Source organism: Ceratina calcarata, unplaced genomic scaffold, assembly GCF_001652005.2.
Source record: "Ceratina calcarata isolate Rehan_Ccalc_2016 unplaced genomic scaffold, ASM165200v1 scaffold71, whole genome shotgun sequence".
NCBI lineage: Eukaryota > Metazoa > Arthropoda > Insecta > Hymenoptera > Apidae > Ceratina > Ceratina calcarata.
The window spans coordinates 338,634-364,305 of record NW_017178369.1 but is presented as its reverse complement, the minus strand read 5'-3'; the positions used below and the strand labels follow the sequence as shown (position 1 = coordinate 364,305).

The following is a 25,672-nucleotide window of genomic DNA, read 5'->3' as shown; positions in this document are numbered from 1 at the left end:
GGATCTTTGTTTAATTCAATTTTCTGTGCATAGAATTTGTGCATTTTAATAGAATCTATTATAAGCGAATTCAATAAATATGTTTGATGAACTTTTAAATGAAAGTCTCGTTAATCAACTTGATATGTATACGCGCGAAGTACCTCTTTTTAATATGTATTTTCCAAATTTGTGTTCATGCTTAATGATCTGCAGTCATCGATTAATTTATTGCGCTTCAATTGCTTCTACGAACTAGTCGAAATTTCGATCTGGAACACCGTAATTGTAAAGTAGAATCCATCAGTTGTTTCCACTTTTGTATTTTACTAATGAAAAATCGAGCACACTGGTTACATAGAGAGAAATTGTAACGATTAGATATTAACGTATAATGCCAAAACGTAACGTGTTAAGTAATTTTTCCAATGGCATCCATAGCGTATCGCAGAAGGATAGATATTTGACATATCCTCGACGTTTGCCTAAACAACATTTTCATTTCTCACAGTACGAGAGAAGATATATATATATATATATATATTTTACTACTACGAGATCGATTGGTTTTTTAAAGCGTACGATGAGAGCCTTACACGGAAGAAGGAATGCGCCAAATGAATGCTTGAAAGTAGCCAAACAGTTAACGCGAAACGAATTCCCTTTGTTTCTCTTCGACATTCTGTTTCTCTCCCAAAGAATTAATATTTCTTGTGCATAACTATTTTTAGTATAAACTATTTTTATAAATAGAGAATCGCATTGTAAAGACAATCTCGAAGTCTGGTTGCGTCCTCCTCGTAAATAAATTGCTATATTTGGTCTATTTAACGCCTCATAATAAGGGTTGTATCATAGAAACGAAGGAATTTTTATTGTGTGCTTGTTGACTACTGTAATACGGATAGCTATTTATTTAGACTCTATTGTTGAAACTTATTATTACTACTCCGATATTATTATTACAAATGTACTCGCCCCCTCGTTTTAACAAGCGATCACCGTGACGCAATAATTCACCTCACGGTGGTCCCTTAGACACCTGGAAAAATTAATTTTAAGCAATTATTTAACTTCAGCTACCCTCATATTCGTTGCAAATTCTTTGCGTTCCGTTACCAAGTAACACGTTGCTTCGAGCGGTGTAACGACGTAATAGTTTATAAGATGTAACGAAACGACTGTATTTTATCAAAGTAATAGATGCAATTGGCTAAAAACAAACGAGACCACGATAGAGCAAGTTCTTTCCTTCGAAAACTTTTTACAACTAGCAAAGTAATACAGTTTGGAAACAATACATAATACCGGTTTCCGTATGCAATTTTGTTTTCAACGGATCCATGAATTTCGCATCGAGCATCCTACGATATTATTATAAATAATGTACATAATATATATGCAATACCATAGTCCGCTTCGTATTTCGTACTGACTTCTAAGATACATTCATATTTGTAACAGTAAACTGTATCGAAGAGAATATGTCTTGGAATATGCATTTGTATTTATATTTGATATTATCATTTTTAAGGATAAATAAAAGAAAATATTGTACAAAACACGGAGTAACTACCTTTTTGCCCCGTAAAAATAAACACCTATCACATACGTTCTGATTTACTGTGCTGTTTTCTCGAGAACTACCAGCCGTAAAAAGTAAATCTTTGGTCCGAATTTTGATTAATCTCAGATTTTAATCTAAAAGGAATAAGGAGGAATATAAAACTAAGATCAATGAAGGGAATCGCTCATGGCGCCTGCACAGCACCGACTAACCCATCCCCTACTCTGCTCCTTCTTTTATACCACCCCTGCACAACACAGTGGCCGCATCTGACAGCTGTTTTTCCTCCTGTCTTTTATAAGCGTACGAAATTGATCGAAAGGAAAACGTATACATAATGATTTTCTAATTGACGAGATGTTCACCGAGGTGTGAGATTGATATACGTGAAGCTGTACACTCGGTCGATTTAATTAACGTAGAAATCGTGTTACGAAATAAAGTGAAATAAAGTAAAAATGATGCTGCACAAGGCGAGTCTGAAGCTGTGTCGTCTCTGCGGCAAGGAAAAGCAACAGGGCACAGTTGTAAAGACAATCTCGAAGTCTGGTTGCGTCCTCCTCGTAAATAAATTGCTATATTTGGTCTATTTAACGCCTCATAATAAGGGTTGTATCATAGAAACGAAGGAATTTTTATTGTGTGCTTGTTGACTACTGTAATACGGATAGCTATTTATTTAGACTCTATTGTTGAAACTTATTATTACTACTCCGATATTATTATTACAAATGTACTCGCCCCCTCGTTTTAACAAGCGATCACCGTGACGCAATAATTCACCTCACGGTGGTCCCTTAGACACCTGGAAAAATTAATTTTAAGCAATTATTTAACTTCAGCTACCCTCATATTCGTTGCAAATTCTTTGCGTTCCGTTACCAAGTAACACGTTGCTTCGAGCGGTGTAACGACGTAATAGTTTATAAGATGTAACGAAACGACTGTATTTTATCAAAGTAATAGATGCAATTGGCTAAAAACAAACGAGACCACGATAGAGCAAGTTCTTTCCTTCGAAAACTTTTTACAACTAGCAAAGTAATACAGTTTGGAAACAATACATAATACCGGTTTCCGTATGCAATTTTGTTTTCAACGGATCCATGAATTTCGCATCGAGCATCCTACGATATTATTATAAATAATGTACATAATATATATGCAATACCATAGTCCGCTTCGTATTTCGTACTGACTTCTAAGATACATTCATATTTGTAACAGTAAACTGTATCGAAGAGAATATGTCTTGGAATATGCATTTGTATTTATATTTGATATTATCATTTTTAAGGATAAATAAAAGAAAATATTGTACAAAACACGGAGTAACTACCTTTTTGCCCCGTAAAAATAAACACCTATCACATACGTTCTGATTTACTGTGCTGTTTTCTCGAGAACTACCAGCCGTAAAAAGTAAATCTTTGGTCCGAATTTTGATTAATCTCAGATTTTAATCTAAAAGGAATAAGGAGGAATATAAAACTAAGATCAATGAAGGGAATCGCTCATGGCGCCTGCACAGCACCGACTAACCCATCCCCTACTCTGCTCCTTCTTTTATACCACCCCTGCACAACACAGTGGCCGCATCTGACAGCTGTTTTTCCTCCTGTCTTTTATAAGCGTACGAAATTGATCGAAAGGAAAACGTATACATAATGATTTTCTAATTGACGAGATGTTCACCGAGGTGTGAGATTGATATACGTGAAGCTGTACACTCGGTCGATTTAATTAACGTAGAAATCGTGTTACGAAATAAAGTGAAATAAAGTAAAAATGATGCTGCACAAGGCGAGTCTGAAGCTGTGTCGTCTCTGCGGCAAGGAAAAGCAACAGGGCACAGATTTATTTACGGACAAGGTTAAAGGAACTGTCCTATTGTCCATTATTAACAAATACTTCTCGAAAGAGGTAACTGGAATTATACTGATCTGTCTGGTACCAGTTTTAAAAGCCTTCCTTCGTAGGTGATTAATATCTCGAATACAGATGCATTTTCCAAGTACGTTTGCATCGATTGCGAGCAGAAAATCTACATATTCGACGAGTTCTGCTTGATGGTGGCGAACGTACAGAAACAGCTCGCCGCTCCGTCTTTAGAAATCGACTTTGCGGAAGTAAAAATCACTTGCGTATGTTTAAACCGCGACTCTCGACTGTTTCTAGCTACGTTTTACTTGTAGGATATGCTGTGTCAACTGAAGGAAACCGATGCAATACCAAAGGACGCTTTGGACAAACAGGGAACGAGTAAATGTACGTGTCTGATATGCGGGAAAAGTTTCAGATGCCAGGCGCACTTGAATAGGCACAAACGTATTCACACAGGGCAAAGACCTTACGTCTGCGATGTTAGTACATTGATGAAATTGACGTCCCAAACCGACGACTCTATTTTATTTCGATGATCGTTTTACAGATCTGTAAAATGTCGTTCAACCAACAGGAGATCTTGATGAAGCACAAGGAGAGGCACGAGGGTAAGAAACAGTTTCAGTGTGCAAACTGTCATCAGTCGTTTCGTTACAAGGTCTCGTTGAAATCGCACATGATCAATTTCCACATGGACATGGAACAGCATTCCGTGGCCCCGCAAACTTCGCGAGTCGAAGGCAACTCGTTCGCATGCACCGATTGCGGCAAGCAGTTTGTTACCAAGTATAAATTGCAAAGGCACTCGAGGTGCCACACGGGCGAAAGACCGTATCATTGCAATTTCTGCTTGAAGACGTTCTCGCAGACCGGGAATTTAAAGGCGCATCAAGCAAAGTATCACCGAATGCCCGATTCCGTGGGACAAGCTCAGGCTTATACCAACGAAATGGTCGGCTGCGATATACCAACGTTAAATAATTTCCAAACGGTGAACATGTCCGAGATCGAATTACAGAATACGATTAACGAGACCATAAATTCGACGGAGCAGAACAGCTCGTACGCGTCGAAGATGTATGAAAATTCTTTGTACATCGATGATGAGATCGAGACGATACTGGACCGAGATCTCGGTCAGTTAGGGCAGAACAAATATACCACGAACATGCAAGATAAGGTGCCACTTTGTTTGAAACAACCGGAGACACCCGAATTGTTACACAGCCTATTGTACGACGATGGATAATTTTTATAACAGTGGACATTAGGAATGAACGTTCATTTGTATTTACTTATAAAATATTGTAATACTGTGTGTATTCCATACAAACTAATAACATCTTCGTTGTTTCAATCTTTATCGTTGCGATCGAGTTGTTAAATAAACATTTAAAAAAAAACTCTTGAATCTCGAATAAATCACCTTTTCATCAGTGTGAAACTAAAAATAATATCAAAGCTAAACGGGAATAAAATTTCCATATAAACTAAAAAGACATCGGTGGGCAACATCGGTCGGTATCAACATTCTTAGTTACCTAATAGTTAACGATAAAAATGCGTCTATTGCGAGGCTTAATTCGAAAGACGCGTAGTAATAAAATATTGGTCCCGATAGAACATTCGCGTTGCGGAATTATTCTCCCAGAACATATAAAAAAACATCACTTTTTTAACTATTATGACAGTATTTGTCAGTGAATAAGTGCCATCCGACCTTGATTAGTACCGTAGACGATGCCCCATCCAGCCCTCGGTACCCACTTGACACAGTTGAGGCTCATGGGTCTCGTCGGGTCGGATTTTCCTGGCAGTTGTTTAATTAAAGTCATATCTTTTTGAATGTGATGTATGACATTTGGTTCATCCCCAGTCATTATTGGCATGCCGTCTGTTAGTTTATAAATGTAAATCATAAGGTAATTCTCGGCGTATCGAACATTCGCTACACCCACTATGAGGTGTTGTTCCGTGGGTGAAAACGACACCGAAATCACACAGCTTTCTATCTTCGTCCAACATAGCTGTGTTCCTAGATTTTCCCAGTCGAGACTGTATACTCCTGAAAGAGAAAAAAACGTGATCGATGCTCAATTAAAATTACTTTTCCAAGCAGTATACCTGCACCCTCATTAAAGCAGGCCGCCAAATTCTTTCCATCGCGAGAAATGTCTATACTGGCGTCGTTAGAAACTTTGCACTCGCGTATTACAACGTTCTTCGTGCCTGGAACATGAGACGTCCTCCGTGAACGAAATCGAACGACTGATATGTAACTTTTAAGTTGCATACTTACTATCTTGGATATCTGGTAGTTCCCCTTCGGTGAAATCCCATACTTGTACGCGGTAATCGATTGCTAAAGTACAACATTACTGCCGTAAATATATTGAAATACGTTTTTTGTTCCGTATAAACTGTATTAATGCTACGCGACGAAGCCCGCTGTCTCTTATACGTGAACGTATATATATTTTACGGAACTTTCTTTATAAATTGTTGTCTTAAAAAGAACTTACTATCGGGATCGTCTTCCTCCTCAAACTGTACGAAGTCTCTTTCTCTTCTCACCTGCACGTCTATCTGAGCAACGACTGGGTTCGCGGGATCCTCTGGTTCATCGTCTATAGATGGTAATTGTCTCAGAAAAGTGATTCTACTAAAAAGGCATCTAACAGAAGAACAAAACATACTGAGAATCTCGATCAAATGGATTATATAAAAAATAGTATATAATAATATACCTGGAAAGCAATGGTGGTTCACGGCCGGGTACTATAGGATTTCCAATTGCTGTGATTAATTTCCTTCCCAAACGATCGAAAGCCACAAATCTGAAAGTTTACGATCGATAAGAGTACTGCATTTTCATCGTTAAACGTTAAAACGTACCTTACTCTCTGGTCACGTTTGCCAGTATTTAGAGTAAAAATAGGTTCGGGATCTTCCCAATCCCAAAAGTGTAATTCATTCCCTGCCGCTATAACAAGCAACTGTTGAAATGGATGAAACGCAACGGAAGCTATGACTGGCTCGAATTCTCTACTGTTGATTTCAACACCAGACTATTTTCACATGTAAATGAAAGTACACATGTAAAGACCATGCATGCTTTTGCTGTTTATCAGTTTAAATAAAATTACCCACTTCCACGTCCCAGATTTTAACGACACCACCGAGACATCCGGAAGCCGCAAGGTCGTCGATGCGAGGATGAAGTACAACGGTCCAAGGAGTACGCGGATGGCCTGTGAGCCTCCTAATAAACGTTCCACGAAGAGCGTCGTTCACATAAATATCGTGATCCCCGTGCGACGATGCCATTCGCATTCTGAAATACAATTATTTGAATTAATTTATAAAACGATCGTTCACGTTCCAATCCCGTCGGAACGATCCCTACTGGTTTTCATTGAACGTCATCAAAAACGTCGACGGCCGATCGCGTTCTCCCGACGGCAGCTCGTAGCTCTAAGAGATGGAGTGAAACAAAGTAAAGATGAATAAAAGTTACTTGCTTAAATATTTCTTATTATATATAACGATGGATAGTTTTTTTTACTATATGTAAAGGTGGACCGTTCAAAACAGTTTTGTCTGCTATGGAAAAAATTTAAATAGCACTCGCCCTCTTAGCAACAGAATATTTCAGAAGAAATAAACTGATCTAAACACCTTTTTTTATATAGACAAGTCAGTATTCGGATTCAACTGGATTCTGTTTAAATGTGAACGGTCCAAGTTTGCGCAGATATTTTATTATAATGATATAATTTACAGAAATTTCATTACCGTATCTTTATAGTATCTCTTCCGAACTAGATTTATCTCCACCACTGACTCCAACACCTGTGCGTTGTTGAAGCGGTAATTGTAGAAAAACATTCCCATGTTTCTCCACATTAAACATCTTAATACATTCTGAGACTCGTTTAAAAAAAATGATATCAGTTTTGGCGGACCCGGTGGAACCGGCGGAACCGGCGGAGGCGGCGGAGGCGGCGGAGGCGGTGGAGGCGGCGGAGGCGGCAGAATCGGCCACATAAACGGTGGAGACGGCGGCGGAGACAGCGGTGGATTCGGAAATCCAGACGAGGTCGAAGGTTGATCCATTTCACTGATTAAAGAGCGACAATTTTACACAATTATTCACACAAGGCACTTTGTAACGCGGCGGATTGTGGCGGGAAAGAGTATCGCACGGCGCCGGATCCCGATATACAACGTCGACACGTGCGATCACGACAACGACTGCGCCTGCTTTTGGCGCCAAATGGTTTTCATAGGACAGAATCGCACAGTGGTGGAGAGGCGGAACTTTTGTCGGCATTCTTCAAACGTTTGTTCCGCTGAGATAGATGGCATTCGATTGGGCGGGCTGATTGAACGCAGGATGAAGAACGCTCGTCGTTTTCGTAAATTAATATATTTTCTGTTACACCGCATTTAAGACAATCTTTATTTTCAAATTGTAAATTTCCTTGCACATCTCATTAGAAAACATATTTTATCTTCGACGTCAAGGAGTAACGTGTGTTACCCCTTAAACGAATGTACACTATATGCATCGCTTCGCGATTTTCACGTTTTCCAATAACTTAAGCTTTAGTATTCCCGCGTATTAATTAATGGTTCAAGATACGTAGATTGCCGGAGACTATTTTATTCTCCAAGATAGTGCCTGGTGGAAGATCGATACGCTCTCCGTGGTTCGCGATGATGATCACGGTTCCTTTAAGGGTGACACCTTTTCCAAAGGTGACATCGCCAGACACTGTCAAATGATCCAATTCCAACATGTCCGGAATGGAAGGAAATCTGGTGAGAAATTCCTCCACCTGCAACAGAACAGCGAATCACGTCCCGTAGGTGAAAGGATCCTGGGGGAGTTGTAGAAAAAAGTCTACGAAACCTTTGCAAAATGATTATCGCCTAATTTGATCAGAGGCGTCGTAGGGAACATTCGTTGCGAACTCATTGCCAACGAGCCGTTGCGGAGAGTGTACAAATTGCTCATGACCAACATCAAATCTGAAGTTTTCTTCACTGGTAAGAATCTACTGCGCGGAACATTTATACCTATTTACAGAAGTTCATTAGAATTAGAGATTGAACGTATTTGAGACCGACGATGATTCAACTGACCGACAACTCCATCGAACGATTTCATCGCAGCTCCTACAGCAGTTTCCAGCTGAATAATGTTCAAACCGTTCGCGAAAGTTTTATTATTGACGATGATTTCCATGTTCAAAGAGTTTTGCTCGAGCACCCTTTCGATGGCTGTATAGGAAAAGAGGAATGAATAGCATAAAGGGAACGGTCGTTATAGGATCCGTAAAAAAGTACATGCCGCTGAGTTTTATCCACAAGTTATTCGTGTTGAAAAACTTGAACGTTTTCACCGATTTGAAATCGTCTACGTGGTCCTTTGGAACTTGTGCGATCTCAAGCAAACGCAATTTATCCTCGTATTTGATCAACGTCCCACCCTACGATCGTCATAGCTATTAATTAATTATCAAGATTGGCGAATAAAAGTTTCATCACCTTAACGTCCGCTCGAGTTTTGTCCGTGACTTCCATAACGAACTCGAGAGGCGATGGCTCCTTATTATGTAATAGCGATTTAAGAATCTTAAAATCTACCGTGGCACCCAGATTGTCGATGTTCGAAATAAAACAATACTCGCGACCCTGCATTAGAAAAATAATTCAACAATTTCGTTCGTAACGTATGAAAGATTTTCATCCGCGCACCTCTTTCAAGAATTTTGTCAACAGACCAGAGTTTCGGAAGCTTTCATAGAAATCTCCGTGACCGGGAGGATACCACCTGGAAACAATCATTATTATTTTCTCCGGTATTTAAAATCGTTTGGTTCCGATCTTACGCTTCTATATCATTAGGGATATCGGCGTGTTTCGCGATGGGAAGCAACGAGTCTCTGTTGATGCGGGGGTAGCAGCTCTGATTGAACGTATGAATATGCACGTCTATTCCCTTGTACTTCCTGATGATTCGTTGCGTGTCATCGTCGGTGTTGAAGGAGTTCATTAAAATCAGTGGAACGTTCGCGTTGTACGTTTTGTTCAAGTACTACAAATTAACAGAACGTTAGTTTTCCTCTTACAATTAGAAGAAATTACATTCCACACATTTTCCAATCACCTCTATTTGCTGTACGGTGAGATCGAGAAATGTAAGCCCGTTTCGTACTGCTATCACGGATTTCGGTCCATGGCATCCCATGCTCGTTCCCAAGCCTCCGTTCAGTTTAACGACTACCAACTTGCTCAAAAGGGCTTTCATCTCCGCTTCTTCCGGCGTCGGCAAGGAATTGTAATCCTTTATCTAAAACGTAAGACGTTCAATTCTATTTTTATCGTTCATAAAAAGTAGCGCTATCTCAAACACGCATCTCGCAAATCATTGATCGTCAGAATGATTGCGCAGTAAATCTTGAAAAACGTGTTTGTGTTAATTACCGCATCTTCGGGCAACTTTTGCATGTGATCCCATTCTAGTGACGGGCCTTCCTCTTGCAAGAAACGTTTGAACAGATCGATGAATCCTTCGGACTGACGATGGACATGGTCCTTGATCTGCGGGGTGGTCGCGGTCGCCTCGAGCTTGTCGAGCTCGGCTTGCAGCTCGTTGAGGGCATCCCTCTTGGTCCTCTCGCGGAATGCCTGTGTATCTGAGGCACTGCGTTGATGACCACGTGCCTACGAATTTATTCAGGAAAAGGACCGGGCGATAAATACCTTCGCTCTTCAAAAACGGCCAGGCCCCGCTATCCAATTGCAAAAGATCGTGCATGAAGTACGGACGGTTCTCTTATTTTTAGTCAGTTTTATTTAAATTTTGTTAATTATTTATTTATAGTCCCTTGTTCTGTTTTTTCTGTCTCTCGATTCACTCCATATACTGTTCGCGAAGGAATTGGTTAAGAGGGAGCAAAAAGAATCAAAGTTTGTTAAAATGATAAGGAGAAGCGGGTCGGTTTTGAACTTTTTGAATAGAACCGCGATTCCACGTAACTTTTTTGTTTCTCGATCGTGGTTCGTTCTTTTCTTTTCTTTTTTCAACGTATCAATCGAGTACGGAACTGTCTGATAAGAGGAAACAAAAAAGGATGCGAGATGAACGCGATACTTTATTCGATCAGGAACGAGCGTTCAACGTACAAGGAGGACCATAAATAATGTAGCGTAATGAATATCGCAATAATGATAGTGCGATGCATAAGAATCCCGGAGATTAATTCCTAATTGAAAGAAGTTCCAGTTTACAGAGAGAACGATAAGATAAGTGGAATAAGCCGTTAATTAATTTCCTTAAAGCTCGAATGATCCCTTGTTTAAAAAAGGCTCAATGCCGCTCAAGATCAGTTTATCTTTTCTCCGAGTCAATGAAACTGGAAGCCGATCTTCTTTTACAGGACATTAAGAACCACCGGTGAGTCGGATGAAAATCTGCACGATAGGATCCGATCTTTTGAATTGAAATTATGTAACGAGGAGTAGCAGAGGAAAACAAAAATTAATGCGCGATAGAACTCATCGGATAGATAGATATAATAATCGTGACAAGCACGATTCCACTGGTTTCTTTTAATAACGTAACCACGATGACAAACGAGCGATACGAACTACAATGATGTAACGCGGCCGTACTTAAATGGTATTAAACGACGTATAACAATAATTTCTTTAAGTTCGGTGTAATTCAAAAAGCGCGAGTCGACGGAACGTTAAATCTATCAATGCTCGTTGATCATCGCGTACTAATATATATACCTGCATCGACCATCGTTTAAATACGCTAATGTTCTAGCGATCATGACTTCTCATTTTGTTTATTAATTATACTGATAACAAATAGATAAACTGAAATTATCACTTCTCAAGCGATATGCAGATTCAAATTATGAATTGTTGAAATTCAAACAGGACGAAGCTTCCATACACCCAAAAAAATGTTTATATGATGTATGCTTGTACCTTGAAACAAAAATTCGTATTCGATTCAAATTCTTGGTAAAAAAAATAGACATCGTTACTCGTTGAAATTAAGTATACATCCTTGGCACTGATTTCTGTTTCAAAGTACAGAACCGAGGAAAACCGAACCGGAGAAAGTACTTCCCTCGAACCAGATACATTTGAATAACTCAAACCGATTCGTTAGAAAAAGTACGTTCATTCGATTCGATTTTCCCATGTTACGTCGATCAGACAGTTCACAAGAATCTCTCAATTCGCGTGTGTAACATCGTCGTTGCAGTTAAATTGAAGTTATATAAATTGTGCCACGCGACGATGCACGTACGCCGCGTGCACATAGAATAAATAAAAGAGAAATAAAGAAAGCACTCCCTATCTTTTTGCTCCGCACCGGTGACTTACTTTCATCAATAAATCCATTATCGTAATATTAAAAGACACACGAACAAGTACGAAAGCGCGGCAACTATCACGGTCGCTTGAACGATTGTGTTAATTCTCGAATAGGCGTACGACGTACGACTGAGCCCCGGCGCGAGAATCGACGGCGAGTTAACGTCTCGACGACCGCGGATGTGTCAAACCTGCGGTACAGTTTGAACGTCGTGGCTTTTGCGATATGTGCCGTACAGTCCCAGAGATAACGTGAACGGTCCAACGCACCGACGATCTGATATCCAGATTCGCATTCGATACTTGAGTACTTTCAATCATTGCTATGTCCCATGATGCTAAGACCGCTTTGGATCGTAACGAATAAATCGCTTTAGATACAAACAGGCGATTAACGAATGTGAATAAATTATATCAGTCCTTGTCATTGTTATCGGGCCGCCGACCTTCGTCTTATCAATGATGATTGCCAATTTTTCAATTCTGCAGTTTCGATTAGATTTTTGCATTCTGCAGAGATAAAAAAGAACGGTGATACGTACATTGGTCAGTTTAAAATAGCAGAGGGAGACCGACTGACTTTTGCCTCGGTAAGATTTCAATAAATTCGATATGGTATAGCCTGACAGGTCCAGAATGTACATTTCTTTTCATCTGAAAAAAGATCGTTCTTCCTGGGGGACAGTAAGATGATGCATGCAAACCGATTACGCGAGCCTAAACCGTGACGCTCGTCGGGCAATGGAATAATTCGATTCGGCTCGATTGTATGTCAATGGTATCTCATTAAAACGAGTACATAAACGTTTTACATATCATTTTCTACCGTCTATCTCCCTGGTATCAGTGAACGTCATTACACCCACAATCGGTCATCAGCGTCGCGACTTTGCTTCGTAACAGAAAAAGCCGACAGTCCCCAAATACTATTTTAGTGTATAAAGTTTCTGTCTCGGATATTAAATGCGACACCGAACGATGATTATATATTAATCGTCGGTGATCGAGAGCCTAACGTTCTTGCACGAGATAGCATTTTGTTTTTTCGCTGATACAACTATGGAAGCGAGATAATAGATTCGATAAATACGCAATAAATTACGCAAGAATATGCAGAGAATTGCCAACTAATGGAATAATTTGCATTTCGGTATAACTGCGCCTTACTCGATCGTTTAACTTTGACTATACCTGGGACGACGTTCGAACATCTAATTAATTCGTAGAAAAAATTAAATACGAATTGTGAATAAAACGTGAAGAGAAGGGCCGAGATAAAAAGATTCGCAGGGTTATCATTTGACGAGATAAATCTCGTTGCGTGCAAACTTTCCAAAAGGAATAAACCATCGTGAATCAGAAGGTTATCGGTGGATTTGAAAAATTCTGATTACTCTACAGTTAGGCAGATCGTTGAATAATTTGTATCGTCATATCTTGTTGATCTATCAAGAAATACGTTACAGTACATATATTAGCGCCAGAGGAGATAGACGTTTATGTTTACAAAAATAAGCCTTTACCGTGACCGCAGACTATCCCACATAATCTTACGTAATAAATGTCTCGCAAGGAGAAATAGCGATTTATCAGCAGGCCACCGTTTCATATCCATGGATTCTTAATTACGGTCGACCGATTAATGAATTACAGTAATCACACCGAGGAGAGATTACTCAGGAGGACAGCTTTATGGGACTTTGTGTCGTAGGAAAAATTCGACAATTTTTAATGCCCTTTAAAATACGTTCCTATAGAAATAAAAAATAGAACAGTTGCCAGATACAAGAGAGGTCCTATGCAATTTCCTTCTAACTCCACCTAAAACAGTAATCACCCACTGATTGTGAATTTTAAATCCCGTTGGGCCCCATTCGTTGTCCCAACGATTACACGGGCATTGCCACTGTTTAATAATATCTCCTCGGTGACGTATTTACATTTCTCTATTCCCCAAAACCGTTTGTCATTTAAATCGTACTGAAGGATTCAAAATTCTAACATAACTGCTCACACTTTTAGAACTCGCGAGCAATGATCACAAATAACATTCTATTCTAAGAATAATCATATATACATGCAAATTACGTACAATTCATATAATATCTATATACATCTGATTAATTCTTATACTTTTTCCCAATAAATGTACGATTAGTATTTGCACATCTATCAGACATATGATTATGAAAGAATGGGATAAAATCAGATATAATTATTCTATTAAATACGTAATGTAAAGAAAGCAACTGGGGATTGCTCATAACCTTAGAGCACCGCGTAATAAGAACAGAATTGATGAGAGAACAAGATGTTAGGACACACTCTTTGTCAAATTTGAATGTGAGTACTAATGCGGAAGAGGGAAACGTCAAATAAGTCAAGGAGAACGATTGATGTGTCAGATAAGGTTTTCGGATGAAATGGATGGGCTAATAAATTCTTTACCTTCTTGTCATCTACTTGTAGCATCGTTATTAAACCTCTCGTGGTAGTCCACGTAACAGTCGTTCGGTTTGTAACGTTCTACTTTATATTGACGCAAAGGTTACCGAAAGGATAGCCTTCGCCTTGGAACTTGGCCACTGTGTTCGGATCTTATACATCCTATGTATAGCAGCTGTGCTGTGAGAGCAGTCGTACTCAATTTGCGGACTCTATACTACAACAAGTTATACGAATGTTATTGGCGAACTAAATCTATACGCGAATTTTATTTAATAAACTATGATTCTTGTGATTAGAAATAAATAATACGAATAACGTTCTCTCCGTTACAAGCTCGTTGCTAAAAACCGGTAGAGCACGTTTTTCGTGTAACCTAACAGCGGTTCCTAATTAATTGTTGCCGTTGTTATCGGGACGGGATAAAAGATCGTCGATCGAGACTCTTTCATTTGAAAATAAATACGATTTCTAATTCAACAATACTATAGAATCGTTTGGAAAGTACCTTAAGAATGGCCGAAGAGTCTCGCGTCAACGGTTTGGACGAGTGTCCCGCCGCGAAGAAAGTGAAAATCGAGTCAGAAAATCCGTCGACGAATTCGAACAGCGTACACGCGCCGGTACTCTCATCGGCTCTGTTCAAACCGAGAAAAATACTGCAAAATAACAGTACGAGGAAACAGATATGTCTAGAAGGCGAGTTCAAAGGTTACGAAGGACCGGCGGTCATTGTACTCGAGAAACAGAATTTCCCAGACGACGAGCAAGCTTTGCAAGAGTTCTTCAACGACGACGTATCTCTGAAGAAACTTTATACCAATGATCTTTACGGGAATTATGAATGCTTCCCGGTTAAAAAACAGAACGGTAGATTCTCCCGCCTGATTTCTTGACCTCCGTATTCATTCCCTCTTTTTTATCGTTGTAAATATTTTCAAGGTATAAACGTGACGATAGTGCATCCAGCGACGGAAAAGCATATCGAAAAATTCCGTCGGAAACAGATGTATATCGTGGATGAAACGTACGAGCTTTACCAAAAGATTACTATCCCGTATTTGGAGTCAAGCAGCTTTTCGATAGACGTACGTATGATCAAAGCTTTGGCTTTTATTTTTATAACAACTTTCATTCTTCCTTCCAGTGGATAAACAATATTTTAGAACACAAGGCAGAACAGGATAGAATCGTTTATGAGGACGAGGATAAGAAGACTGGATTTATAATGGTGCACGATTTGAAATGGGATGGACAATCGAACAGTTTATATTTAATAGCACTCCCGTTTCAAAACATTCGATCAATAAGAGAATTGAATGATTCGCATTTACCGTTGTTAAAAAATATAAGAGACGCAGGGACTGCCGCGATCGTGAAGAAGTTCAACATTCCAGCTTCCCAGCTGCGAGTCTACTTTCACTATCAACCCTCCTATTATTATCTTCACGTCCACTTTGTGTATTTAATGTTCGAAGCTCCAGGTATGCTACGAATGCTTCTGTGAACCATATTCTGTACCTGATTTTTACGTCTCTTTACAGGTATATACGTAGAAAGGGCACATCTTTTGTCTACAGTTATAAGAAACATCGAGCTGATGCCCGATTATTATACAAAAGCTGTACTTTCGTACGCGGTTGTCGAGGGTGATCCGTTGCATAGGAAATTTGTAGAGGAAGGAGTAATAAGCGAGGCGAAGTCGAAAAGTACGGAGGACTGAGTTCAATTAAACGTTTCGTTCTCGATCAAAGATCTCGATGTCATTGACTGTTTCTTTATAATAAAGGACGTATCAGTACAACGGTTCATGCGTGATTTTAAAAATTGGGCAGGAACTGTTTCACTGGCCTGACACTACTCATGTCCTTATTTTTTGCCCTTATTTTTTTACACCGCGAAACCTTGTTTCGTAGATTTACATTAAATAGTTGACGAGGTGAGGTAGAATATTCAGCGACGGTTCGTATGTACACGCGACAATTTAATCGTATTAATCGTAATATATAAATTATACACGTGTCATTTTACAATATTTATTTTAATAAATATTTCTATCGTATAAATGGCGGTACACAGTACACAATGAAAAGTCATTAAGTACTAATACCAAGAAGTACCTATTTTTTCCTTCCACATTATTTTCACCTTTCGAATCTTATAGCGTAAAGGAAATAGAGTAGAATTAGTTCTCAAAGAAACTGCAACAAGATCGGGATAGTACGTTTCCTTTTATGCATACTAAAATATTACACTTTATTACGTATGAAAATATCGTGAAACATTTGAGTCTTTAAATATGCACGAATACGTGTCCGAATTTTAATCCACTGTGCCGGAATCAAGGTAATCGAAATTTGATCACGAAATTGGGACGACAGAATATCCCGAGGTCGTGCATGCAAGAATAATGCGGGACACTACGGCGGGCGTTTTATTTGGAAGAGTAAACGCTTATTATAGGATTTATTGTTGTTCGAACAGAAAGAAATATTTAAAAACTCAAAGAATTAGTTATCGAAACGCCTAGCTCCGACGAAACATCGTGCGCACCATTCGACCTGAACGAAAGAAGGGAAAATAAAAAAAATGTTCGATTGAGCCGTCGACAAAAATGTAGAAAAATCTACTTCCGAGATCGGAGCGTATAATGTATATAATTACATAAAAAAAGTATACACACACGAATTGAAAAAAGAATAGTAACAACCATGTTTATGTACTTACATTCGTCACACAGAAATCACGTAAAAACTAAGTTTCACCGTTGTTCAAGTGTTCTTTATGCGAGAAACAGGAAGATGTTCTTTGCTTGAGTCCGTTTCAAATAAATCGTAGAAATTGTTCGGCTCACGTTACACTTAACGAACTACGCACATTCATACAGACTAGACGAATTTCGGTAATGCCGGATGCGTTCATTTCCATTAGGGACGTCGATCTCAAGATGAAAATCTCGCGAACGAACATAATCGTCTAAACACTGTTTCTAACAATAAAACGTTCAAACGAAACGTACGTATTCACGATCGAATCGTGCCACTCTTTTAAAAACGAAACTGACATCCCTAAGGAGATTAAAAATGAGACTTCTTTTTTTTCTTATGCGAGCGCGGAAAATGAACAGGGCATTTGCGTGCATTGTCATCACATTTCCGAGATCAAAACTCTAGACTTTTCGATGCTACCTTAACGCTAAATCAGGCGAGAGAAGGCGAGCGAAAACGCTCTTCTGATTTCGAACAGAGTTAGTATAGAAACGCAGTTAATAATCGTTATAAAATTACTTAAGATAGAGTTAGAAATGAATGGTAGACTGCGCGTCAGTTAACCGAAACCGTAGCGATAGATAACAAAAATATATATGCATGTAATAAAAACAGTCTGTACATCAAACACTGGTAAATACGATTCGATCGTGTGTTAAAATAATCTACGAACATGTTTTAAGTACGTATTTAATGATGTAGCACGCAGAGTTAAAAAAGCAATCACCTTCGAGAGATTCACGCGAGAAACCAAGAGTACACTCGTTCTCATTCATGATACGAATTACAAGTCTTGGAAGAAGATCGAGTTTTCAATAAGATTCAAGCCCTCTCCTTCGTTCCCTAACAAATTTCAACAATCTCCTAATCGTATTATGCCTCGTAAATACACTGACAGTTAACAAACTCTGTCCACGTGCATTGAAACATATAAATTATTTATTTCACCCATAAAATTTTGTAATTCGAGTGAATTGAACAATCCACCGAAAAATTTTAGCCACGAATCGTGGAATAAATTTAATATACCTCTTCGAATAGAGACAAACAATTGGACTCGATTAAAATTTGGCTTGATAGTACGTGTCTGCGTTAACGCTAACATAAATAATCGCCTAATTATTTGGCTTGTATGAAAAGATACATACATATTTACAGCAACGTCTTAAGTGTAACTATCGAAGTACGATCGTCGATTCACTCCCATTTACTTTCCTGCCGTGAGTAATAGAACAGAGTTATTTTGAAAATACCGAGAAGTCTATATTAGAGAGGCTGAACGAATGCGTTTTCCGTCTGTGCGCCTATAAAATATATCACATTGACTCAATATAAACGAATTAGTTAAATAGCGAGAAAAGAAGACAGCCTTTTATAATGGAATTAAATCCATGATAAGTATATTAGCCGCAATTGTGATGACGATTCCTGATCAGGTACTTAACATGAACTTGTCGGGCGAAATCACGCATCCCTTTCTCAATCCTTTTACACTCGTCTTAATTAAATTAACCCATTTATGTTCTCTCTTCGCGCGATGATCATTTCTATCGTTTACATACGTTTATGAGATGATGCGTTCCAGTCTATTTAATTTCTCGTCGTAATACTGACACTGCTTCGCAGATAACGTGAAATAGCAATATACAGGATGTCTGTGAATATAAATAATTTCTACCGGTTCGTCGGAAAATGATCATAAATGAGTCAAGTGAAGCGAACTATCGTATCTAATAAATTATATCTTTCGTCGAACGCTTTGACTATGCTACGCAAGTGCCCAAACAATTTTCAGTAATTTTTCTCGTTTGCGTTTTAGTCTATTTTAAGTAATTATTTACACTGTTCCGTTACATGATAAGGGCTTATGCACATAATGATACAAGTTGACATAGACACAAGTCCGATCGGTATTAACAAAAAACGGACGAAATTAATTTTAAGCGCAAAACTAATTTCCCATACCAGTCAGATGGTCTCGCAGGGTCAGCAAGTAATCTACGTCGGTTTTCAAGCAAACGTTCCACAATGTTTCAATTGATAATAACGATGAATGCGTATGCTTGTTTAAAAAAACGATCAGCATTGTTCAGAGAGCTAAATTTGTTTAAAGAGAAATAACGAAACGAAGGTTTCCTCTTTTACACGACTCTTGCATTGATATGCTTTTAATTTCCTGCTTGTCTCTCTTCGGGAATCGTGTGAAATGAACGTCAGTTCGGGAAGAAACAGAAACAGTGTGTCGTTTGATAATACAATCATCGTGTAAATCGAGAAATACCCGTAAAAAGTACGCGTTGTGCATTAACATTCTGCGATTACACATTCAGTACGTGGATCATCCAATAAATTACTGCGAACGTAATAACATTCGAGGTTCAATTAACGTAAATCAAATGTAATTGTTATTGCTTTTCATTCGTGTAAGGGCGGAAATATCAAACGAATATTAGATATCTAATAAATATTTGTGCTTATAGAATTCCATTTGACTAGTTGGTCATGATCCTCTATGCTATTAATTATAATTGTCATGACAGTGCTTTATATATACAATTATGGAAGAATGATCTTTATGATATAATCAACCAGTCGTTAATCGTTCATTGAAGCAAGCAGGTACTGGCTTTCTTGCGGATTAAGAAGCATAGAAGAATTGTGTCTTTCGTTAAATGAACGATTGCGTCTCGAAATGAATTGTGATGCATTCGTATTCTAACATTAGTCTATCGAACGAAATCGAACAAAGTAAATCTAGGAAATATTCAAGCGTTAATTCTCATACGTGCGCGTTCTTCAGTGGTAAATACGTTTACCCTAAATGTTATAAAAAAAGGAGAGAGAGAGAGAGAGAGAGAGAAATCGTTAAACGTAGAAATGAAATATACAAAACACGGGTATAAAACGTTTCGCCTTCCAGCGGTGGCCACAGATTTACTATAAATCGTACCGTCGAAAGGAACGCCAATTAAATTCAACGCGTTTTTATCAAAAGGAAGACGTTTGGGGGCGAATCGTCACTTAATTGTTTGCGAACTAATTAGAACTTGAATTTATAAAAATCGCTTAAACTATCTAAACGCTTACGAGTTGCTACTCATTAAATGAGCCGGAGAGCTAATAGATCTAACACCGTCTGTTAGCAATTACGATATATCTAATTTCAATGTCTTATTCTTCCTCGTTTCTTACAAAATTTCTATCTATCACTGTACACGTTTCGAAATATTACGAAGCGGATCGAAACTCCTTTCATAGACCGTTCGAAAGCCAATACGCAATCACTAAACTAAAAACGATTACTGAAGTTTACAAAATATATATAAAAAAAGAACGTAGAGAAATGAGAGAGTATCAACACGCGTTTGGTTATCATTTAAAAAACGATGCTTCCTTTAGTTACATTGATCCTCTCGAATGATAACGGCAGGTTTTTCAGTGTAATATTAATGGCTGGTTTTGGATGATCACATGACTTAAAATGGCTTTGCTTCGCCAAAAAGACATTTAATACAGTTTGTATGCTGGACTAGCTTCGGATCACGACTTGAGTTAGATTTGTGTCTATAACAAGTCGTCAGATTTAGGCGTATGCTGTAAGAGGATCAAGAGTACCACCGGTTTATAATATCTCATCGAATTGATCGAAATTATGCCATTACTCCTTCGCCGAATCAAATTGTAAATTCTTCATCTGTTGTCCCGATCGATCCAGGCGATCCAGATTTTACTGTGCCCCATTTGAAATCGAATGAACGCTAACAATCAACAGATTTATAACTAACGTAAGTACCAAAACGGCAAACAAACTACGCGACTGTTGGATCGCCCTACAGCACGTTTAAACAAACGTAACTAATTTTTACATAGTGTTTCTTTTCTAATACGACATTAGTCACGCCCCATATGGTCATAAGTAATTAATAACGTATTCAAGGTGACAAGTACGATATAAAACATGTTTCTAGAAGCCTCCCAAGGAAGACGTTTAGAAGAAATAATTTTCTATTAGAAAACATCTCACGAGTCATTTGTTTGAAGCAAACAGTGTTACGTTTCGAGTGAAAAGGAATATTACATCGAATTGAAATCGGTCTGTCGCGTGTCTCCCGGAAAATCATGTTTACGTCCATGTGTGTTAAAAGTGATGGTTCGATTTTAGTAAAACGAGCAATTAATCGTCACACGCGTAAAACTGAAACGTTTTATAAACTTCCATCGAGAAACGGACTGAAACATGTTCGTGTAATATTTATATATATATATATATATAGATCCAATTTCTGTGAAACCGTACGAGATGGCCAAAGGATTGCTGTTCGTTCAAGCTTCGGTAGACGCTATCAGGGAGTTCTTGGGCGTGTAAGCTGTCGCATTTGGATCCAAATTCGACACTGTACACCCTGGACAGGGGCTTTCGTTTGAACGTATTTTTGTACATGCGACTCGCACTTCGTTATTCAATCGAAGCTTCGATGTCGCGCAGGTTGGCGCAGGTCCAAACGTGTCTTGTGGCATCACAGCTAAATCTTGGGCTATTTTTGCTTTTAGCATTTCAATTTCCTTTTCTTGAGATCTAATTAAACCTGATTAAACACAAATTAATGTAACACATAAATACCTTGCGTCGATCATTTCATTAAAACCTCAGACACGCGTGTTTCACTTTGCGTCTAATTTCGATACCGAACAGCTAGCAAACGCGTTCTCCGATAAATAAATCGTCAATTTTCGGTTTACTTACTTTCTCTGATTTCTAGTTGCCGTTTGGCCTCACCGAGCGCGGAGAACAAGTCAAGCTTTATGCGTGTCTCCGCGCTCAGACTGTCCTCCAAATGCGCGGTCTTATCTTGCAGCGCATTCAGCGCGCCGAGTAGAATTTCAGATTCTTTATGAGTCTCCTTGCAACGACTCGCATCTTTTTCTAGCGCGTTGCATCTGCGAACACATCGACAGTTTGACGTGTAACACCAACGCATAATTGTATAACCAACGATCAGTCTAAGATGTTCACCTTTCCTCTTTCGTCTTGAGCTCTCGTCGCAAGCTTTTGAGATCCTGTTCCATTTGTGTTCTGCGACTTTTACAACTATCTGTACATTCTTGTCTAATAAGCGGCGGCGGCGGAGGTGGAATCGCAGAACGAGCCTCCTCCGCGGCACGCCGCGCTCGCCTCTCGGTAACCAAAGACGCCTCGCAAGCGGTGCGTTGTTTCCGCTCCTCCGCGATTCGTTTCTCCAACGACGACATCGTCTGTTTGTCTAATTGACGAGCCGTTACCAGCCCGTGTAACCTGTTAAGAGTCATTTTCGTAAGCTCTCCACGCTCCTCTTGTCAAGTCATGTATACATACTTGCTCTGCAACTGATCGTTGTCGTGTTGGAGCTGCTGTATATCGCCCTTAGCCTGGCGTTCTCCATTCTGCAGAGTGGTTATCTGTGAGCGAAGCTCTTGTTCCAGTTGTCGACTGGACTGCAGATCCGACTTCAATCTCTTCACGTCAGCTTCGAGCCTGCGACACATCAGTAACCTATTTAAATGATATTATATTACACTATATGCACGAAGATATCTTGTGTAACGCCACGGAAACATTCGTAATAGATAAACATCTCTCATCATCATTGGATTGTACCTTTGACAATATTCGTCTTGCTGTTTTTGCTGTTCGGCTATGTTATCAGCCGTGGCTTTCACCTGACGCGCTTTCCGCTCGCGTTGAGTATTAACCGTGGACGACGATTCCCTATTCTCTTTTATGTTGCTCCATTTCCCTGTCACGGAACCGTTCGTCTGCGATTTGACCGCGGTGTGTCCACAGTTCCCACCTTTGACGATCTTGTCTTTCTCCACCTCGTTCGCATCGAAATCGTTTACAGATCTGTAATTCAGATTCGTAAAGAACGATCCTTGATCGCTGCGTCGATCAAAGGACTCGTGCGCGGAACTCACCCGACTCTTTCGATGAACTGCATATCACTATGATTAACAGTATTCCCATTTGTATGTATAAATCTCTTATCGTTCTTATCCGACTGAGACACGTTCGTCACATTATGCTTATTGTGTTGTTCCTCTTGCTTCTCGCCTTTGTCCAACGACTTTCTGTGATTATTTTTCGTCGTTACGTTTTGGTTTTGCGATGTGATTTGCGTACCTATATGCAAACTACCGTTCTGTACACCAGTCTCCACGGAATTATTACCGTTTCCTAGAAAACCAACAAACATCGTTTCAAACGCAGTCGTACGGAGACGTGAAATGTATATGCAAATAAATACAAACTACCTCTACTCTTTTCGGGACTTGGATTGCACTGCGAATTTAGTTTGTTATTCTGCGATTTAACATGTTGCTCCAACGACGTGGTAATATGCGTCTGTGGCGGAACTGGTATCGGTTGCATCGTAGTAGAGGCTTGTTGCTCTAGAGGCAGTGCTTGCTGCAGTAGTTGTAGATAGAATTCGTTTTCTTTCGCTACATCTTTCTGCTTTCTCTGAAGAGGAGAAAAAGCAAGCAAGCGTAAGAATCGTCGGGCTCTAAATCGTAGTCGTACATTTATCGTGAATTTACCTGTCTCATTCTGTAGCCAATGTAGCTTTTAAAACCGAAACCTAACGTAACTACAGGGTAACCAATGCTGAAAACAAAACGATAGCTGTAATGGATGCATAATGGTGTGCTAATGTTTTAGAAATGTTGAGAAAATATGTACCAGTGTGCTGCAAACGGTCTACAGAGATCCAAGTGGAAGGGCATATGCCGTAAATCCCTTAATCGAACTGCTGCTTCTATGTATAGGAATAATAACCATAGCATCACAGTTGGCAGGCACACACCTTTATCTGTTTCGTACAGAACATGATTATATCAGTTTCACTGTAACGAGTGATGCGAGCGATTCCAATGTTCCTATTTACCTGTGTGCCAAACGTATTGTACCCAAACGTAAGTGCTGGCAGCGAAAAACAACCAATGTACTGGTATGAAGAAGAAACAAATCATATCTGACGTAAGAGCAATGCAAATAAAAAATACGGAGAAGGCCTGAAAGTGTAACAGTTCAAGTTAATTAACGATGCTTCATAGAGTTCATCGAATCGGTTGATTTCTTACTCACCAAGCCTTGATATTTAAAAGAATCGTAAACGCTTCTTAGGAGCAGCCAAAACGGCCACAGAAATTCAAAACGGAATTCTAAAATGAAGTCTGCGAAAATTACCACGGCCCATAGTAGAAGAAATTTGAGATAAAGTAAAGTACTGAAATGAAACGTATCGTTATTAATCGCCCTCGCAGAATCGAATTGATGTATGAACAGGCACGTCCTGTGTTAGAAATTACGTTCTACGTCGGTTCGAAAACAAAATATTTTGGAGGACCGCCGCGTCGCGCGTTAGATAACGAGATGTAACACGAGCCGGGGGGAACGAGGACGAGGTGGGCCTCGTAAAAAGAAACAAGCACGCATATTCGAGGTTTTAACAAACGTCAAGCTGCGGCAGCGGTTCTGGCCCCGCGGCTGACATAACGCATCGCGACGACCTTTGACGGTTCGTCGATCGGGAAGAACGATGGACGGCCGACCGATTGATATAGCGGTCGCGAAACATACTCGCCGGTCGAATTTCTGGTTATTTTTAAAATCGCTCGTCCCGATGCAAAGACATATGGCGGCGAAAATTTACCTTCCGTAGATCCCCTCGGTGAGCTTGTTGCGTTTCAAGGGCCTCCGAAGCTTACCGCACTCGACATTTCTTCTCTTCATATTCCTCGACACTTTCACCACGACCAAGGCGAAGTTACTTCGCGGCGTGCAACAGAACGGAAAAAACCGCAATTCTCCGTGCGGAGCCGTGAAAAAATCCGCTGTCTCGCGCGCTAAAAGACTTCTATCTATCAGTCCCTTTTGTTGTCATTCGTCTGCGGACAGATTCGAGGTTTACGGCGGTTTACCAAGCAGCTGATTGGTCCATCGTCGGACATGGCGTTAATCAACAGCAAAAATCACCTGCTGGAATATTCGCCTCGAGATGCAGACCGAAATTATCGGCGGTTCCCCCGTGCACCAGGCTAAATAAATCCGTTTAACGAAACAATCATCGGCTTTTTTCTCGCGGACCGTTTCCGGATTTACAGCCTTTATCGATCGTCCATCCTTTCGATTGTATCGTAGGTCAATTGACTTGTTTTACTTCGCGTAAACTTACACTCTATTATTAACAGAACGATCCGTTTATTTAGAAAACAGTTTGTTCCGATATAAATCCTGACGAAGATAGCTTTGCCAATTTTCTATCTATTGTGTTACACGATATTCCTATATTTCCTATCCATGTCCATGCACCAGCGATACTATATACCGTTCCGATTAACTGACAAATAAACGAATCAATATTCCACTTGACACCACGTACGTTTTAATTATTGTAACGAGAAAATTTCACTAATCGGAAAAATCCGTTTGGGAAAAATCCGTATTCTCCTGTACACTGTTTGGCAATTGTTGATTCTATGGTTTCGACACAGAGATTGCGCCAATATTTCAAAGGCAAAATCTTTTCCATCAAATTGTTAATAACTAATAAAGGAAGTGTTATACTTTTTATCTAGGTCCTCAGTT

At 39.4% G+C, this 25,672-nt stretch overlaps 5 protein-coding genes across 13 annotated transcripts; 2 read left to right on the top strand and 3 right to left on the bottom strand.

The window, feature by feature from the left end:
* Positions 1 to 3,071: 3,071 nt before the first annotated feature.
* On the top strand, positions 3,072 to 4,803 carry LOC108630215 (zinc finger protein 43). Its single transcript, XM_018033364.2, has 4 exons — positions 3,072 to 3,469; positions 3,526 to 3,675; positions 3,742 to 3,909; positions 3,978 to 4,803. Exons 1-4 carry the CDS (start codon positions 3,335 to 3,337, stop codon positions 4,677 to 4,679), a joined length of 1,155 nt encoding a protein of 384 aa, XP_017888853.1. The 5' UTR covers positions 3,072 to 3,334; the 3' UTR covers positions 4,680 to 4,803.
* Positions 4,734 to 7,734, bottom strand: LOC108630214 (activating molecule in BECN1-regulated autophagy protein 1). The gene is made up of 9 exons (XM_018033363.2): positions 7,226 to 7,734; positions 6,837 to 6,904; positions 6,581 to 6,764; positions 6,326 to 6,498; positions 6,178 to 6,267; positions 5,953 to 6,104; positions 5,730 to 5,792; positions 5,555 to 5,659; positions 4,734 to 5,495 (listed from the first exon to the last, which is right to left on the bottom strand). The coding sequence occupies exons 1-9, from the start codon at positions 7,544 to 7,546 to the stop codon at positions 5,128 to 5,130; spliced, it is 1,524 nt and encodes a 507-aa protein (XP_017888852.1). The 5' UTR covers positions 7,547 to 7,734; the 3' UTR covers positions 4,734 to 5,127.
* Positions 7,735 to 7,843: 109 nt separating this feature from the next.
* Positions 7,844 to 14,410, bottom strand: UGP (UDP-glucose pyrophosphorylase). 6 transcript variants are annotated; one of them, XM_026817888.1, is made up of 11 exons: positions 14,285 to 14,410; positions 10,202 to 10,230; positions 9,923 to 10,134; positions 9,606 to 9,788; positions 9,328 to 9,533; positions 9,194 to 9,269; positions 8,984 to 9,130; positions 8,787 to 8,925; positions 8,579 to 8,716; positions 8,346 to 8,512; positions 7,844 to 8,271 (listed from the first exon to the last, which is right to left on the bottom strand). In XM_026817888.1, exons 1-11 carry the CDS (start codon positions 14,293 to 14,295, stop codon positions 8,059 to 8,061), a joined length of 1,521 nt encoding a protein of 506 aa, XP_026673689.1. In that variant the 5' UTR covers positions 14,296 to 14,410; the 3' UTR covers positions 7,844 to 8,058. The 6 variants fall into 6 exon arrangements, with proteins under 6 accessions (XP_026673689.1, XP_026673688.1, XP_017888849.1 ...); XM_026817887.1 differs by lacking the exon at positions 14,285 to 14,410 and adding an exon at positions 12,107 to 12,147; XM_018033360.2 differs by lacking the exon at positions 14,285 to 14,410 and adding an exon at positions 11,846 to 12,063 and having other exon boundaries at positions 10,202 to 10,364.
* Positions 14,411 to 14,434: 24 nt separating this feature from the next.
* On the top strand, positions 14,435 to 16,141 carry Dcps (Decapping enzyme, scavenger). The gene is made up of 4 exons (XM_018033365.2): positions 14,435 to 15,151; positions 15,224 to 15,369; positions 15,429 to 15,765; positions 15,826 to 16,141. The coding sequence occupies exons 1-4, from the start codon at positions 14,797 to 14,799 to the stop codon at positions 16,002 to 16,004; spliced, it is 1,017 nt and encodes a 338-aa protein (XP_017888854.1). The 5' UTR covers positions 14,435 to 14,796; the 3' UTR covers positions 16,005 to 16,141.
* Positions 16,142 to 16,244: 103 nt separating this feature from the next.
* LOC108630211 (macoilin-1) lies at positions 16,245 to 25,549 on the bottom strand. 4 transcript variants are annotated; one of them, XM_018033354.2, is made up of 13 exons: positions 25,061 to 25,549; positions 24,738 to 24,972; positions 24,170 to 24,311; positions 23,970 to 24,096; positions 23,765 to 23,894; positions 23,623 to 23,689; positions 23,335 to 23,545; positions 23,002 to 23,260; positions 22,685 to 22,930; positions 22,403 to 22,579; positions 22,064 to 22,342; positions 21,794 to 21,987; positions 16,245 to 21,635 (listed from the first exon to the last, which is right to left on the bottom strand). In XM_018033354.2, exons 2-13 carry the CDS (start codon positions 24,815 to 24,817, stop codon positions 21,373 to 21,375), a joined length of 2,175 nt encoding a protein of 724 aa, XP_017888843.1. In that variant the 5' UTR covers positions 24,818 to 24,972; positions 25,061 to 25,549; the 3' UTR covers positions 16,245 to 21,372. The 4 variants fall into 4 exon arrangements, with proteins under 4 accessions (XP_017888843.1, XP_017888846.1, XP_017888845.1 ...); XM_018033357.2 differs by having other exon boundaries at positions 22,403 to 22,561; XM_018033356.2 differs by having other exon boundaries at positions 23,338 to 23,545; positions 25,061 to 25,546.
* Positions 25,550 to 25,672: the final 123 nt, after the last annotated feature.

Coding starts and splice junctions, on each gene's coding strand:
- LOC108630211 (XM_018033354.2), bottom strand. CDS start 24,817: ATGAAGAGAAGAAATGTCGAGTGCGGTAAGCTTCGGAGGCCCTTGAAA. Junction 23,895..23,969: donor ACAATACGTTTGGCACACAG/GTAAATAGGAAC, acceptor TGTACGAAACAG/ATAAAGGTGTGTGCCTGCCA. Junction 23,546..23,622: donor TTGGCTACAGAATGAGACAG/GTAAATTCACGA, acceptor TCTCCTCTTCAG/AGAAAGCAGAAAGATGTAGC.
- Dcps (XM_018033365.2), top strand. CDS start 14,797: ATGGCCGAAGAGTCTCGCGTCAACGGTTTGGACGAGTGTCCCGCCGCG. Junction 15,152..15,223: donor CCCGGTTAAAAAACAGAACG/GTAGATTCTCCC, acceptor AATATTTTCAAG/GTATAAACGTGACGATAGTG. Junction 15,766..15,825: donor TTTAATGTTCGAAGCTCCAG/GTATGCTACGAA, acceptor GTCTCTTTACAG/GTATATACGTAGAAAGGGCA.
- LOC108630214 (XM_018033363.2), bottom strand. CDS start 7,546: ATGGATCAACCTTCGACCTCGTCTGGATTTCCGAATCCACCGCTGTCT. Junction 5,660..5,729: donor ACTACCAGATATCCAAGATA/GTAAGTATGCAA, acceptor CTCATGTTCCAG/GCACGAAGAACGTTGTAATA. Junction 5,496..5,554: donor CTGCTTTAATGAGGGTGCAG/GTATACTGCTTG, acceptor TTTCTCTTTCAG/GAGTATACAGTCTCGACTGG.
- LOC108630215 (XM_018033364.2), top strand. CDS start 3,335: ATGATGCTGCACAAGGCGAGTCTGAAGCTGTGTCGTCTCTGCGGCAAG. Junction 3,676..3,741: donor TAGAAATCGACTTTGCGGAA/GTAAAAATCACT, acceptor TTTTACTTGTAG/GATATGCTGTGTCAACTGAA. Junction 3,910..3,977: donor AAAGACCTTACGTCTGCGAT/GTTAGTACATTG, acceptor ATCGTTTTACAG/ATCTGTAAAATGTCGTTCAA.
- UGP (XM_018033359.2), bottom strand. CDS start 12,480: ATGTACATTCTGGACCTGTCAGGCTATACCATATCGAATTTATTGAAA. Junction 9,270..9,327: donor ATCCCTAATGATATAGAAGC/GTAAGATCGGAA, acceptor GATTGTTTCCAG/GTGGTATCCTCCCGGTCACG. Junction 8,272..8,345: donor GCGATAATCATTTTGCAAAG/GTTTCGTAGACT, acceptor GTTCTGTTGCAG/GTGGAGGAATTTCTCACCAG.